The sequence below is a fragment of the Sus scrofa genome, chromosome 7 (genome assembly GCF_000003025.6).
Source record: "Sus scrofa isolate TJ Tabasco breed Duroc chromosome 7, Sscrofa11.1, whole genome shotgun sequence".
In the NCBI taxonomy this organism is placed as follows: Eukaryota; Metazoa; Chordata; class Mammalia; order Artiodactyla; family Suidae; genus Sus; species Sus scrofa.
This window is the reverse complement of record NC_010449.5, coordinates 51,663,144-51,680,526: the sequence shown is the minus strand read 5'-3', so window position 1 is coordinate 51,680,526 and position 17,383 is coordinate 51,663,144. Positions and strand designations below refer to the sequence as shown.

Genomic DNA, 17,383 nt, shown 5'->3' with positions numbered 1-17,383 from the left:
AGAGGGGTGGATGGGTAGTGGGATCATGCCTTTTTATCTGTGTATTGGAAGGGTAGAAAAAAGAAGTGAAGAAGTTAAAAGTAATAAAAATTTACTCTTAAAAAACTGCATATTTAAAAAAGAAGAGGCTTAAATCTTTCACTGTACTCCATTTTGAACACTGGGCATAAGACTTTATCTTTGATAGCAGAATAGCTTTTTTTTTTTTTTTTTTTAAGGGCCGCACCTGTGGCATATGGAAGTTCCCAGGCTAGGGGTCTAATCCGAGCTGTAGTCGCCGGCCTGCACCACAGCCACAGCAATGCAGGATCCGAGCCGTCTCTTCAACCTATACCACAGCTCACAGCAACACCGGATCCTTAACTCACTGAGCGAGGCCAGGGATCGAACCCACAACCTCACGGTTCCCAGTCGGATTTGTTTCCGCTGCCCCACAATGGGAACTCCTGATAGCAGAATAGTTTTTTTAAAAATCCCTGTTGTTTTCCTTGATGACACATTGATACCTAGCCCCACCTTCCAGTGAAGTAACTACCTACTTTGTTTGGAACTCATGAATTGCTGCAGTTCTTGTGGTTGCTGATTCCTGTCCACCAGACCTCCCCTAGGGGTCCCCACCCTGTAAAATTCAGTGTGTGTGTGTGTGTGTGTGTGTGTGTGTGTGTGTGTGTGACCATATACACTCATACAACAGGCAGTACATATACCAAAACTGCTTTGACAGATTTGGCCTTTTTAAACAAAGAGTGCTCCATATATTTTTATTAAATCATAGAAAACTCATCTGTATACAAATTTTTCCACTTTGGGAGAACTGGACTATTAAACAGCTGGGTAACAAAACAGTTGGAAGATACATCGCACTTTAAGCAGAGATAAGTTTTAAGTTGTCATTTTTTTTTTTTAAATGTTAAAATAATTGGTAACAGGCTATTGGCCTTTTTCACCTTTGGGCCAGAGGAATAATATCTCTTAACCCCCAATTCTCTTTAAGGATGTTTTTCATTACTCAAATCAACCATGAGTTTACAAGATGGTTAACGTGAAATCTTAACACAAAATCAATTTCTTTTTCCCAACTGTGGGCTTTTAGGATATTATAAATGCCAAATTTAGGAGATGGACTCCTTTCACAGGACTGACTGAGCTTCTTTTCTACATGAGCAAATGTGTATAATGGTGTGGAATATATTTCAGAATAAGTTAAATATTAAGACATACAGTATGGCAATAATGTACTACTTTTCTTCCTACCATGTAAATTCCAAAGTTCATCCTAATCTTACACATTTATAAAAGGGTGAAGACTGAGGGATCCAGTGCTACTGAAAATGCACAACGGTCAGAACCACATTCTCCAATGCTTTGGTCAAATACGAACGAATGGTCCTGCCAGAATCGTGTCTGCATTTGCTCCACGGGGGATCTAAATGAACAGACTGAAGTTCATCAAACAAAAATGGGCAGTGGTTTTGATGTTTAGGTTGTCACTTGTTCTGCTTTTGAGCAGAGACCCAGAGGTCATACTGTGACATGTCTGCACCCACCCCAAAGACACAACATAAACACAAATTAAATATTATCAAACTAATTTTAAATTAAATTGAAGACCACTATTTTTTAAGTGCATGAATTATTTCCCCCCCCCCACCCCCCGGCTTCTTGAATGCATGTTATAGAACAAGAACTAACATCCTTGGTAACATCCATGTTCCTTAGAGGCCAACCCACTTCCTCTGTGAACTCCCTGGAGTAAACACATGAGACCTTTAGGAGGGGAAAAAAAGCAATTCTCCTCTCTAAATGGAAGGACAATCTTGAATAGTCATTTTTCCAAACTCCAGTCTGGACTTCAGACTTGTTAAAACAGGAACTGAAAAATGTGATTTTTGGGACTGGCTCTTGGTGTCACCCATGGTGATGGCCTGTTCCCCCAGGACATTCAATTGACCCTTAATACTACAAGCCTCACTGCAAAGTGCCTCCAGGTCCTGGGCCTTGTTGTCAATCTGCAGACATGGAGCTCTCCCAGGGAATGTGTAAACAAATCTGGGAAAAAAACGTATTTCTGCAAGTTTTTGTTATATCAGGGAAAAACCTCTTCGACTAAGGAAAATAAGAGGAAATGCTGCCGCAAAGACAACTTCCCACAAGGCTTGTTTTTTGCTCATCGTGCTATAGAAGACTATAAAGTCAACTCAAATATTCTTTGTCTGGTTTGCCCCCAGTGGTATTAAACAGAAACATTTCTTTGGACTACCTGATTCCTGAATTATGACAAATGCTTATCCAACCAAACGTGGTCTACCATCTTGTTACTGGAGGTGACCTGGAGAGGAGGCCAGGCTTTTGTGCAGGTTGGGATTCTGGCTGTGTCTGTTTCGACTGCGAACAGATGAGAACATGGTGTTGCAGCCTGGGACTTTGCATTTGTGGAGCTGGCGGAGGTGCACAGTTTTGTAGTGGGCCCTGAAGGTCCCTTTGTTACTGTACGTCTTTTGGCAGAGGTGACATGTTATGGACAACCCAGAAGGCAGGCCGGCAAAACTCTGGTCAGCCTTCTCCATCAGGACACAGATGGGATAGTCATCTTCCCCGGGGACCAGGCCTGGCCCTTCGCAGTTCCCATCGCTGTCCTCCATGAGCACGGTGCCTTCCTCACTTCCCCCATCTGAGTCCCAGGAGGAATGGCTGCTGCTCTCTGACTTCATGCTCGAGGTAGTACTCAAATCCAGGATGGTGCCCTCACCTGCTGGACCAGAGTTGTAGCTCTCCAGGCCGACACTGTGGACCTGGGCTATTGGGTAAACCAAACTGCCCATCCGACTTGTTCCCTTGAATATGACAGATGTCTGGGAGGCTTGCTGTGTAAAAGCCACATCCTGATAGGCCTCCTTAGCCACATCTTTCAGGAGGTAAGCTGCACGGAAATGGTCTTCACCACTCTCCAACGCTTCTTGGGGCAACACTTTTTGGTGGAGGTTTAGGTTTGAACTGTGTCTACAAGAGTGAAAAGATGGTTAGCAATGGGCTGGGCTGTTGTTTTAAAGACATGAGACAGATACCAGGAAAACGTGTGGCATGGGAGAAGGGATGAGAAGGGGCTTGGGAGGCAGTGCATATGCAATGGACACTGCCTGCTGCCATTCACAGCTTGTCACAAGTTGGCATTTGACCAGGAAATGTGTAGTTCTCTTCAATGTCCACAATTTGATTAACACATAGGTTCTTGTATCTCATCTTTAGAGAATGCTAGTCTACTTCAGTTAGCCAATTCAACTGGGACACTGGAACCAGGAAATCCCAGAAGAAAACTGGTCACAAACAATAAGGAAATATGCAGAGGACTTTATTTCAATGAAACTAGGAAATATTATCTTCTAAAGCTGAACTATTCCATATGATAGCTACTCATAGGTTGCAAGGAGTACCTACCTGAGTACCTGAAATGTGGCTAGTGTCATATATTGAAATAGTAATATTTTGGATAGACTGAATGATATAAAATGTTACTAAAACTTGCTTGTTTCTTTTTATTATTTTTTCTTTTTAGGGCTAATGCCCATGGCATATGGAAGTTCCCAGGCTAGGGGTCGAATCAGAGATGTGAGCTGCTGGCCTACATCACAGCCACAGCAATGCCAGGTCCAAGCCTCATCTACAACCTGTACCACAGCTCTCGGTAATGCAGAATCCTTAACCCACTGAGCGGGGCCAGGGATCAGGTTTGTTACCACTGAGCTACAACTGGAACTCCCTCTTTTTACTTTTGTAATATGGTTACCAGAAAATTTTAAATTTCCTATGTGTCTGACATCATGGTCTAGAGCATTTGCACACACACCACAGAAGTTCTACAGGTATGAAAACCTGACTGGTTAGAAATTGTATACATGTGTGTGACGTGAGAGAGTGTGTGCGCGCATGTGCCCGTATGTGCAGGAGCTAAATTTAGTTCATATTTGCAACATTTCACTATACACCAGACAGGAATTTTGCAAATGCAGCACTGTGAGCACACCGCCCATTGTCTACCCAGTGATTACTCCCGAAGGGCAGACCATGAGTACCCATTATGACGCATGCTTTTTACTCATAAGATATCATTTGGATGTAACTTGTCAATCAATGTCGGGCTTGCTTGGAGATCCCCTAACTTCTGATGAGCAAAAACAGCCCTTACCAAGGGGTCCAATCTCCAAGGTGACTGGAGAATTGGTCCCAACAGGGAAAATACCTCTCTCGAGACAGATCAGAATGCATGCCAGGGTCAAACTGGGAAAAATACCCTCATCAAAATAACAAAGAATTGAATTTTCTCTTCTAAATCTCCCAAGACACACGGGGGACATGTTTCTCATAAAACACATACATTTTTAACTTTTCTTTTTTATCCTCATACACATTCTTTTTTTGGGACATAATCAGAATTATACTTCCAGATCACCCACTTTGCAGGCAACTCTTCTTGACTCTGCAACTGTGCCCTGTGATTATGTCAGCACCCTGAGTTGAAGGAGCAAGTATGTCTCGGCAGAAAACCAGACACTAGATTGACATATAGAGGTTCCAATAGACACAGCGGTCAAAAAAAGTCAGACAAACACATTTACTGGAACCTTGTACAGAAAGGTTGTGATGCAACAAAACAAACATCTGGGCCCCATGCTTATTAACTCCTGAGGATGCCATGAACACCAAGAGCTAACTTGTGGGTTCTTCTCTCTCCTCCTTAGCAGATATCCTCAGAGGGTTAGATGCATTTCTTGAGGTGCCATGTTCCCAAGACAGTGACTACCACAGCTGAAAAAACCCTATGAACCATGTTCCAGGCTTTCTGTTTCCAGGATTTGCTAATGCTGTGCCTGCTGCCCAGGTCTGCGTTTCTTCCCTTCAGCCTCCACCTCCCCCTCCAACTCTTCCCTGCCTTGTGTTTGACTATTTAGATTAGTTGAGACCAGTGGTTTTCAAAGTGTGGTCTAGACACCCCACGAGTTCCTTTCAGGAGGACCCGTTAAGTCGAAACTCATTTCATAATGATACTAAGACATTATCCCCTGAAAGTCTCATCCTCTCACGAATGCAGAGTAGACTTTTCCAGAGGCTACATAACATATGATACGGCAACAGGTTGAACCCAGAAGTTGACATAAAGACCCAGTTGTCTTCTATTAGGCCAGACGTTGAAGATATTTCCAAAAATGTAAAACAAAGCCACTCCTCACTACATTTTTGTTTTAGCATGTGCAGTTATTTTTCATAAAAGTATAATGTTAACATATAATAGGTTTTTAATTTTAAATGATGTGATACATACTAATTTTTTTCAGTTTTAATTTCTAACACAGTAAGTATTGATAGATATAAACCCCAAAAGACAAAACTTGAGGGTTCTGAAGTTTTAAGAATTTGTAAAGGGGTTGTGAGACCAAGACCCTCTTTTGCGAGCTGCTGGTTTAGACATAACTCCTTCCAGGAAGCCCTCCCTAACTTCTCAAAGAGTTTGGTTAGGTGCCCTCCTAGGCACCCATAACAGCCTGTATTCTCCCCGTCTCCACTTCTAGCTGCTGTCACATTCACCAGCAATCACCTATTTACTGCTCTGTCTCCCCTACCAGCCGTTGTGGGCAGGGACTGTGTCCAGAGCATCTAACACAGAAGGTTCTTAAATATCTGTTGGCCAAATAAGTGCCCACAGTGCTGCCGCAGTCCTTTCCTGATGGTTCCTAGTAACTGGTGTTGGCAGTAGCAGCGGCTCGAAGAGAGGAAGTTAGTTATCCTTATAGCAATGCACTCTCACCTCTGACTCAGAAAAATGAGGGTGGACCCAGGGCTGCTCACAAGGTCCTGTTTAAAACGGGAATCTTTTTTTTTTTTTTTTTATAAACTCTGCTTATTTTATTTATTTTTTTTTGTCTTTTTTTTTTTTTTTTTTGTCTTTTTGTCTTTTTGGCATTTCTTGGGCCACTCTCGTGGCATATGGAGGTTCCCAGGCTAGGGGTTGAATCGGAGCTGTAGCCACCAGCCTACGCCAGAGCCACAGCAACGCGGGATCCGAGCCGCGTCTGCAACCTACACCACAGCTCACGGCAACGCCGGATCCTTAACCCACTGAGCAAGGGCAGGGACCGAACCCGCAACCTCATGGTTCCTAGTCGGATTCGTTAACCACTGTGCCACGACGGGAACTCCATAAAAAAAAAAAGGGAATCTTTTTAATCCCAGATTCTAGGGAAAATGCAGTCCAAGTTTTCTAGACTACTAGATTTAGTAGTTTACATTCAGACTGCAAGATGCGTTCCTGTGGTGGGGGAGGAGGCTCGTATCACAGATAGGTCAGAAAATAGGAAAATATTAAATACATGAGAAATAAATAATCTCTTAAATTCCATATGCCTTTTAATTTAGTAGATACTGCAGGTCAGTTTCATAACTATCAAAGACCATCTGACCAATATGCCTATCTCTTCTCTGTAACAACTTACTCATGAGCAAACACTCCTCTTGGAGGACGGAGGAGGAGGACTGGTTCTCTAATTAGGGTATCCTGGTGGTTTGGTGCAACATCCAGCAACAGAAACAGGAATTTTAACTAATATCACTCTTGCCCTAACCTTTCTGCTCAAGACAATGAGTGTGTTCTTATGAGTCCTGTCCAGGAATGCGTGTGGGTGTCTACACGTTTTCCCCTCGTAATAAATTAGGTGCTATGAGTTGGATAAAGATCATGGTGGTATTGAGCTGCTTCAAGTCAAGCTTGTTTGAACAAATGTAACATTTTAATATTCTGTGAACCATCGAGTATCTGTAATGTTACATTACATCAGAGAGTTTGGTCCTGTCCTTGAAGCCTTTCTGGGGACCTCTTTTGGTATGCTTCCTCTTCCCTTTATAGGCTGGGGAGCAAGGTGACCTGAAAAGCAGTTATGTGACTCAAGTTCATTAAGAAAAGCACAAGCAAGATGGTAACACCAGTGCTGTGCCCCCAGAGTGATGAGAGAGACTCCATGTCTGGGCACTCTGTAGATAGTCTGACTCTGTGTTGGGGGGTCATGAAAACCTAGCGCTGACAAACTTCTCATCTTTCAACCACCCATTACAGCCCCTGAAATAACCTGCTAACTGCTTTTGTTCTTTGATACCTAATATTTAAAAAATTTTCAATCAGGCAGTTATTCTTCCTTTCAAATATAGTGGTTAACTAGAAATCAGAGTAGAGGTTTCATTCTATGGAATTCATACTTTGAAATGAAAATCAGACAAGTTTTGAGGAGCTAAAATCCTAATTTAAAAAGCTGCCTCCTCTAATGTGTGAACTAGTTTATGATTCCTTATCTCAAACACCCTAGGGAGCCAGATGTGCTTCTGAATCCAAAATTTCTTAGACTTTAGAAAGTCAGAATGATGCATATACTGTAATATCATGGTAGGGCCCCTGTAGTAAACCATTAATATTGCTATACTGAATATATATTAAAAAATCCACACAAAGGGAAATTTAAAAAGATTAAAATAGCCTCACATCAACGGCCAGATGAGTTTAAATTCTGAAACTGAAAATTCAGGAATCTGGATTTATGAAACACTGTTTCTCAATCTGTGGCCTTGGAACAGCATCAGTGTCACCTGGGAATAAGAAATGCAAACTCTCACGTTTCATCCCAGACCTACTCAAGCAGAAATCTTAGGGGCAGGGCTCAAAAGTCTAACAACCCTCTGGGTGACTCGGATGCATGTTACAGTTGAAGAACTGCTGTCTTGGAAGAAATGATTGCCCCCAGACGTCTTACCTGTCTCTGCTCCTGCGGGAAGGAAACGTGGCCTTACAGCCCTCCACGGTGCACACGTGCGTTTCTTTGGCATGCATGTTCTTGTGATGCATTTTCACACCGCAAGCATTTTTAAAGGTCTTCTTGCAGATGTCACACTGGAAGCGATTTTCCTCCTTCTGCTTTGCTAATGGGTGCTGTCCCATGTGCTCCAGCTCTTTGGAATCTTCAAAACAAGGAAAAGCCATTCCTCTGGTGGACAAAGCACTGAAGACACCCCCGGCCAGCAGGTGCTGCTGCAGTTTGATGTAGTCAGGGAAAGGAACACAAGGCTCCAACCCAGGTGTGAGGTGAGGTTCATGGCTACTATCCTCCCCAGCCTGTGACACCAGAGTCAACACTGACCTCTGCTCAGTCTCCCTCTCCAAGTTGTGTGTGGCCTGCTCAGGGGTTTGGCGGATGGCTCCACTGGACTCAATCACTGGTTTGAGATGGCAGGGCCTCTCTCCTTCAGGGCGAGGCTTCCCTAAGCTTCCTGACGGTGTGTCCTGCTCCTCACAGGCTCTGTCTGACCCAGGACTGCAGGCCTCCAGCTCATCCTCACTGACCACGTGCAGGGGCATATCTTCATCTGAGCTTAGTGAGTGCCTCTTCTCATTAGCTATCTCCACAGCCTCCTTCTCTATTTTGATGGGCATACTGGACTTCCGGGATTTCTTCTTGGGAAGAGCATCAAATGGCATTTCATTTGAAACCAGCTGTTCTGGGATCGAAGAGGACAAGAGAGGGAGGGAAGGCAGCATCCCGGGTGTGTTTGCTAGCTCGGCCGGAGTGGCTGGACTGCGGTAGAAAGGAAGGACTGGCTGGACTGTCTTCAGGTTGGGAAAAAGCACCCCATTTTGCCCGATGCTTGGGAAGGCTTGTTGGCTCCTGGAATCCTCTCCTGAACTGGAGTAGCCAGGGAAAGGCCGACAGTCTGGAGAAGCCACCCTGAAACCTGGGCGCTTGTAGCTCTCAGAGGCAGCCAGGTTCAGGCTGTTTCTCAGGTCTTTGTCCCTGTTATTTCTGTTCATTGGCATGTGCAGCCGGGGGTTGGGGTTGGCGCTGTGGCGGTTCCGGCTCCTCAGGGAGCTGAACACCATGTTACAGCCTTCGATGGTGCACTTATGCTTGATCTTCAGGTGCACGGCGTTGTAATGGATCTTGAGGGTGCCTTTGTCGTAGAAGGTCTTCTCGCATGCTGTGCAGAACACCCGGCCCTTCTTTGTGCCAAGGCTGTTCCTCTCGGATTTCACTTTGGCTTCGGGGGACAACTGTGTCCTTTCTAGCTTTGTGATGATGTTGTATGAACTGGAGTCACTTAAATGGGTGCTGTCTTCCTTTTTAGTAACAGTATCTGGACAGTTTAGACACTGCTCTTTTTCAACCTGAAATGGGGTGGAACTGGAAGTGAGGAAGCTGCTTTCAGGGAAGGGTCCGTGGATTTCCTGTTTGGGGTCCTGACTTTGGTCCTGACCCTGCTCCAGCATATATGGTTCAGGCAGTGACCCTATCAGTGCGGGAGGCACAGGGTTGAAGAACTGGAAAGGCAGCATGAAAGTCATGTTGTTTATGAGGTTCTCAAAGGGGTGTATACTGCTGGGGTTTCCTTTGTCCACAGGAGTGGGGAGGCTGGCACTCCTGTGGCTGCAGCTCTCAATGAAAGCCCTGATATCTACGTTTGCCGTGGTAGGTGGGATGATGATGGACTGCTCTTCTTTCTCTTGAATGGCCATGAGCTCAACAATGGATTTGGTCTCTCCAAAACGAAGGAACTGCTGCAAAGTGGCCACCTCTTCCTCACTGGTCATGATGCTCCAGTGATCCAACACCTTTCCGGATGCATCCTAAACCCAAACCAGAATTTAAAAGTGCAATTAGTTTACTATTCCTTGTCCTTCTCTCTAAGAAAGGAACCATGAATGTGGTCAGGGCCTCCACTAGCCTAGCCCACAAGGCATTTTTGGGCATATTTGAAAAAGACACCCCTGTGAGCTCAGGGCTTGTTGAGTTCAGCTCCCACTCACCTCACTCTCCTAGGACAGAAATGCTGTGCCAAAAATAAACTGCACACATGTAAGGAGTGGTCCAAAAGAGAGAAGTAAAATTATATCACTCCAGCCGAAGGGAAATTTGGTGATTATTTTACATCTTATTTCAAACCAATTGGTTGTCTTGCATGAGGTGTAATAATTTTCCTCCACTAAAATTAAAATATGTATCATTTGAACAATAGTAACTTCTTTGTCTAAAGAGTATAGATGGGGCAATCAGGCCTAGATTCAGCCCAAGTATTTATTCACTGCAAGTGTAATAATCTTTCCCAAGCAACTAACATCAAAAAACAAATGAACCTGTATTGATCTATTGCCTGTGTTCACAAAGCAGAGCTGTAATTACACCGGAGAGCTGGAGATCTTTCAAACTCTAGCAAGGCCTAACTTTTCCCAAAACTACAATAAATATTTTATCACAGAACATGTATTTGATGGCCTACTGAGATTTTTCACAGTGCATGTAAGAGTTTTGAAGATGATGAGGAATGTAACATCATAAATTTTTCATGCGCTAGAGGTTCAAGGTAATTGATTCCATATTTTTAATCCTAACACTAGAAAGCAAGATTATTAGGATCATTAAATATTGATCGATGTCATAATGTAAGATCATAATGCTGCTCTACATAAAAGGTGGTTTCTAGCCTGCTGGGGGTCTGCACGCGAGGTGAGCAAACGTGTTTCCAGAGGAAGACTGGGGGTGTTAGAGTCAGAAAGAAGTAGGTTCAAATTCTGAGTCTGCCACACACGAGTTGAGTGACTTCAGCAAGATTTAGAAGCACTCAGCCTCTGGTTTTCCAACTGGAAAATGGGGATAATCTATCTACCTCACGAGATAAATAAAACTGGAAGAGGGCCTAAGTCAATAAATGGTTGTTATCAGTGTTTGTCTTAGGGTTACGGCCTACTGAGTCAGACCGAAGTGTATGTTAGTCTTGGAAATACGTTCACCACCACCCCCATTTTGATGAAATTTTTACCAAAGTTAGCTGACATTTTCTAGTGCAGTGACAAGGAAGAAAATGCTGTAGCTGTTTCATAGGTCAGAGAAATGATATAATTCACACCAGGAAATATGGTCTTTGCTTGTGAAAATACCTTGATAGCCTCTGTGGATATGAAGCATTGAGGCCTACCCCTCACAGTGCAGTACAGAAAGGTAGCTAAAACTACTCTGCAAAGGAAAGAGATGAGAGTTGGGATAAAAGGTGTGGAATGATGGTGAGAGGCAGGGAAAAGCTGAGGAGGCCAAAAGAGAACTTGGGGGGGGGGGGGTAGGAGGGGAGAGAGAGAATGGGCCTAAGCATGCGCTTAGGAATATCACAAGATGAGAGAGCCTGGGAAGAAAAATCAGTGGGGGATGGATGGCAGAGGGCTTTAAAGAACAGGAAGGTGTGGCATGAAACTGTTAACTATTTGTCGTGCCCTTCTGCAATGTAAGTTCCCTTCCTCACCCCCAAACCGTCAGTAAAATCAGAAACAGATGTCCTGTGTCGGTAAATAGTTTAGGGATAATAAAAGAGATGGCAGCAGCACTGAGGATGGGGCAAATGGTTGACTGTGGAAGAGCTGGCTGAGCTCTTCCCAAGCCAGAGTATCACTGATACTGTGAACAAAGTGCTGGATTTCTCCCAGAACATGAAGTAGGGCTTAAACCATTAGAAATAACTATTAATAGGACAGATAAGTGCCACTGGCTGTAGCACTGTAGGCAACTAGGTCACATCTGTTCCATGGACATGAGTTTCAGAAGACATTCTATGAGAACGGGGCCCATGGTGCCCATACCTGCAGCACATATCCACGGATGTAATCCTGAAGTGTCCAGTCCAAGGCATGGAGGATCTGCAAGACCTCATCTTGCTTCAACACACTGAAGAGACGGTCCAATAGGATTTTCAGGCGAACAGGGATGGCCTGGGTCCCATAGAGCATGAGGCTGCTGATATCAAACACCACATTGGATTGGACAATCTCCACCTGGCTAGTTGGATACACAGGAGGGATCCTCAGCTTACTCAGAGCTGAAACATCAAATGGAAGAAATATCATTTTTCAAGATCCTACTTTTAAGAGAAACACTGCACAGGAAGTAGGCTAGAGCTATCTCTCAGTTATCTGTTCCAAGACAAAAACCACAAATATGCAAACAATTAATAATCTTAATAGCTATTTGCTCCAAGTTATTCACAGGAACTTCTAAAGTAAAATGGACTAGGTGGGACTCTTCTTTTTCTCCCTTTCCTGTCATGTCTAAGGAGTAAAACAGTCACAAGTAGGGAAGGGACAAGAAAAGGGGGTAAAAACAAAGGTGGCAGGTGCATAATCAAATGGATGGAAAATCAGGAAGCACAAGATCTGGGGAAGAACCTAGACTTGGGAAGCCAAGAGATCTAGGTTTGAGCCCCAGTCTGCCTTTCTAATTGTTAGGCTTGGCACGTTAGACCACTGAACTCTGTGCTGTCCAATGCAATAGTCATCAGTCACATGCGGCTATTCAAATTTAGATTTAAATTAATTAACATTAAATAAAATTAAAAATTCAGTTCTGCATTTGCACGAGCCACATTTCAAATACTCAGTAACCATATGTGGCTAGCAAATAAAAATAAGGATGCTCATGTTAAGTTGAAATATAAATTTCAGAGAAACAGTGAGTAAGTGGGATATACTTAAACTAGAAATATTCAGTGGGAGATGCCTAGGCTAAAAAATTATTTATCATTTATGTGAAATTCAAATTTCACTGAGCATTCTGTTTTCTTACCTGACCACCCTGGGTTAGAGGATGCTGTATTAGACAGCACAGAACATGCCTATCGTTGCAGAATGACTGAAGCACTGAAGCACCATTTTCTACATCTTTAGAAGGGGGTTAATAAACACTTATCACACAGAGTTGTTAAGATTCAAAGAGATAACACATATAAAGCCTATTACCTGGCACACGACAGTAACTTACAAATGTTAGCTTCCATTCTTAGACATTCAATGTGTTCCTAAATAACTCAGTTATTTAGCAGGAACACTATAGGCCAAGAGAGGGAAAAATAAAGTTACCGTGGGCCACCCATCCATGTCTGCACTGCTCACACTGACGGTGGTTTATTTTCCCTGGTTTGAAGCTTTGGCAACTGCAGTTCAGCGTACAGCCGATAGCCTGCAAAAGGGAACACAGGGATACCTGGCATGTTAGTGAGGCACGGAACACACATCACATTCACAGAGCAACACACATTCCTCCACTGAGCAACTGAGCCCACTCCATGCCAGGCCCAGATGTGCAGTGTACCCTGGAAAGAGGAGCAGCTGGCCCTGGACTTGGAAACGGTGAACACACTATGTAGAGATTTTGTGTGCAAGAATGGGCTAAAACCCTAGACCTTTTCACAGAGCAACATGCATTCCTCCACTGAGCACTGAGCCCACTCCATGCCAGGCCCAGATGTGCAGTGTACCCTGGAAAGAGGAGCAGCTGGCCCTGGACTTGGAAACGGTGAACACACTATGTAGAGATTTTGTGTGCAAGAATGGGCTAAAACCCTAGACCTTCTCATAAGAAAAGATTATAGGTGAGCAGGAAATACCTTGCTTGTTATTAAGGACATATAGAAAGAGTGAAGAAGAGTCACGTTCTCACTAAATCTCTAAGTTGACCAGAAGAGGAACCCTGAAAGGTATACCAGGTTGCCATGGAACAAGTAAATGGGAGAATGATCGATCAGAACTGAGAGCAATCCACATGCGTAATTAGGTGTCCCCACCCCAAAACGAACTAGAGGCTGAATATCAATTAGATTTGAGGACATGTAATAGCTGACCACAGTGAGGATGACTCCCTGACTCCACTCACTGGACTATGTGACTGACAGACACAGGCTGAACAAGCCCTGCATCGACGGCCAATTGCAGGTCAAAGGGCCAGGTATACGAGTTCCCGTCATGGCTCAGTGGTTAATGAACCCAACTAGGATCCCTGAGGATGCAGCTTCAATCCCTGGCTTCGCTCAGTGGGTTAAGATGAGGTGTTGCCATGAGCTATGGTGTAGGTCACCTAGATCTGGCATTGCTGTGGCTGTGGTGTAAGCTGGTTCAGTTCCGATTCAGCCCCTAGCCTGAGAACCTCTCCATATGCTGAGGGTGCAACCCTAAAAAGACAAAAGACAAAAAAAAAAAAAAAAAAGGGCCAGGTGTGGAATGGGGGTGTGGAGTGTGCAAACATACAGCTGAAGCAAAAATAGATGTACATGCCAAAAAAGTTCTAGTAATAAGAACAAACTTCACATATATTTTTAATATGAATTTCTCAAAAGGGGATAGAGGCCTGAGGAATGTAATCTATTATTAAAGAGAAAACGCTCACACAGAGATCTGTCAGTGGGATTCCTGGGAAGAGCCGCTGGGCAGAATCTGGGGAGTGCCTATGTTTGGAGGGGATGAAAAAGCCCTATAACTACAGGTTTAAACCTCCATGTGCCAAGGAAGGTACTATGTGGCCTTGCACGGGCACAGGGAAGGGAGAAGCTGGCCTAGGACACTACTAGGAATACATAACTACTCCCATGTACTAGGAGTACTAGGTACTAGGTACCTAGGAGTACATAACTACTAGGACTACATAACTAGTCCTCACTTAAAAATCAGTTGCTGATGGGACTGTAGAAGTGTGCAGCCACTATGGAAAAGAGTCTGGCTAATCCTCACAAACGCAATCACCATATGACCCAATAGTTTCACTACTGGGTATAAACCCAAGAGAACTGGAAAACATATGTACACATAAAACTTGTACAGAACTGTTAGAAGTAGCATTATCTATAATCTCCCTGATGTGGGAATACCCCAATATCCATCAATTGATGAACGTATAAACAAAATGTGGTATATCTACACAATGTGATGTTATTATGCAATTAGGGAGAAAGAAGTACTGATACATGATATAACTTGGATGAACTCTGAAAACAATATGCTAATGAAAGAAGCCAAGTACAAAAAGTCACAGGTTGACCGATTCCATTTACATGAAATGACAAAAAAAGGCCAACCCACAGAGGCACAAAGCACACTAGTGGTTACCAGGGCTGCGGGGAGCAGATAGGGATGAAGAGTGACTGCCAGTGGGTGGTAGTGGGAAGAGGGGTGTTCTTTTTTTGCTTGTTTTCACTGTTTTTAAAAACAATTTTAGGAATTCCCTGGTGCCTCAGCAGGTTAAGGATCTGATGTTCTCACTGCTGTTGGCAGGTGTTCAATTTCTGGCCTGGGAACTTTCACATGCCCTGGGTATGGCCAAAAAAATAAAATAAAAATAGCTCTAAATTGAGATATCATTCATGTATCATACAACTCAAAGTACAAAATTAAATGATTTTTAGTGTATTTAGAGGGGTTCGACCAACATCACAGTATAATTTTATGATATTTTCATTATTCCCCAAAGGAACCCTGTGCACAAGTTTGTGGAAGACATATATTTTCATTTCTTTGGAATATACTCCCAGGAGTGAAATTGTTGGATCACATAATAAATGTGTTTAACATTTTGAGACACTCCCTAGCTATTTTTTTTAAAGTTTACATTCCCACCAGCAATGTATGAAGGTTCTGATTTCTCCACATCCTCATCAATATTAGTTATTATTTGTCTGTTTTATTGTAGCTATCCTACCAGGTATGAAGAGGCATTTCACTGTGGTTTTGATTTGCATTTCCCTGATGGCTAATGGTGTTCAGCATCTTTTCATGTGCTCAATGGCCATCTACATGTCTATTCAGATCTTTTGCCCACTTTTAAATTGGGTTGTCTTTTAGTATCGAGTAATAAGAGCTCTTTATGTGTTCTAGGTACAGGAATATATGATACATGATTTTCAAATATTTTCTCCAATCCTTGGATTATCCTTTAATGTTTTTCCATGGTATTCTTTGAAGCACAGATATTTTAATTTTTGACCAGAGTTTCTTCTTGAGGTGATTAAAATGTTCTAAAATTAGATAACTGTGATGGTTGCACAACTCAGTGAACATGGTGAAACCATGTTATATATTTTATAAGGGTGAACTTTATGGTATGTGAATTATATTTGATAAAAATATTACTTTTAAAAAATCGGTCCACTATACTCCTATTAGAATGGCCAAAATCCAGACCACTGACAGTATCAAATGCTTGTGAGGATACAGAGCAACTGAAATCTCATTCATTGCTGATGAGAATGCAAAATAGTAAAGTTACTTTGGAAGACAGTTTGGTGGGTTCTTACAAAACCAAACACACTCTTACCATATAATCTGGCAGCTGCACTCCTTGGTATTTACCCAAAGGAGTTGAAAACGTATGCCCACACAGAACCTGCACGTAGATGTTTACAGCTGCTTTATTCATAATTTCCGAGACTTGGAAACAACCAAGATGTCTTTCAGTAGGTGACTGGATAATAAATTGTGGTATACTCAAACAAAAGAATATTATTCAGCACAAGAAAGACACGAACGATCAAGCCTTGAAAAGACATGAAGGAAACAAGTGCATATTACTAACTGCAATAAGCCAATCTGAAAAGGCTATACACATACTGCATGATTCCAACTATATAATATTCTGGAAAAGGTAAAACTATGGAGAAAGAAAAAGATCAGTGGTTGCCAAGGGGTCTGGCAGAGGTGGTGGAGGAATGAACAGTTAGAACACAGAAGATTTTTAGGGTAGTAAAAATACTCTGTATGAGATTATAATGACACATGCCATTGTCCATTTTTCCAAATCCATAAGATGTACAACACCAAGAGTGAACTCGAAAGTCAAACCATGGATTTTGCAATGATTATGACATATCAATGTAGGTTTGTCAATTGTAACAAATGTATCCTCCAGCAAGGGATGATGATAACAGGGGAGGCTATGCATTTGTGGAGGTAGGGGGTATATGGGAAATAACTGAACTTTCAACTTTTCTATGACTCTAAAACTGTTCTAAAAAAAATAAAGTCTTCAAAAAATCAGTGACCCTGCTTAAATACAGGTTAAAATTTACATGGTTTGACTATATCTACAATTTTTTCAAATCACAATGGGCCTAAGCAGAGATTTTCAGGTGTTCATACCTGAGGTGTGCAGCAGAGAGCAACACGATTATCTAATCCCTTCAAGAGGCTATCAAAAAACAGGAAATACAGGGGGAAAGGGTTTTGCTCTTTGTAAAGCCCTAGAATATAACACAAAGGACTCCAGATGATCACAACAGTCTCTCACTCTCATATTGCATACATTCCTATCTGGGGTATACCAGCCCCATAGGGTGAAAATTGCTCTACCATTTTTATGTGTAAAGCACGTGTGTGTGTGTGTGTGTGTGTGTGTGTGTGTGTGTGTGTGTGTATAAACATATATATAGTACATGGTGTGATACTTAAATTTCATTGGGGGAGGCACAATTAGGAAAAATTTTCTAAAGTCTCCTTATAATGTGTGTGTGTGTGGGGGTAATGAAAAAAATTAAATATCCCTTTGCCAGAAAT

At 42.7% G+C, this 17,383-nt stretch overlaps 1 protein-coding gene and 1 long non-coding RNA gene across 3 annotated transcripts in view; one reads left to right on the top strand and one right to left on the bottom strand.

The window, feature by feature from the left end:
- LOC106504434 overlaps nucleotides 1-17,383 on the top strand; it is a 191,916-nt gene that overhangs the window by 51,395 nt on the left and 123,138 nt on the right. The gene's annotated exons all lie outside the window — the stretch shown is intronic.
- The window catches only part of BNC1 (basonuclin 1), a 28,603-nt gene continuing 11,965 nt past the window's right edge, over nucleotides 746-17,383 (bottom strand). For both annotated transcript variants that reach the window (XM_003128450.4, XM_021098879.1), the window contains exons 2-5: nucleotides 12,926-13,025; nucleotides 11,654-11,889; nucleotides 7,791-9,655; nucleotides 746-3,000 (exon numbers count right to left, since the gene is read on the bottom strand). In XM_003128450.4, coding sequence (XP_003128498.2) covers nucleotides 2,316-3,000; nucleotides 7,791-9,655; nucleotides 11,654-11,889; nucleotides 12,926-13,025 — 2,886 coding nt within the window. In that variant the 3' untranslated portion in view covers nucleotides 746-2,315. The remainder of the gene's footprint in view (nucleotides 3,001-7,790; nucleotides 9,656-11,653; nucleotides 11,890-12,925; nucleotides 13,026-17,383) is intronic.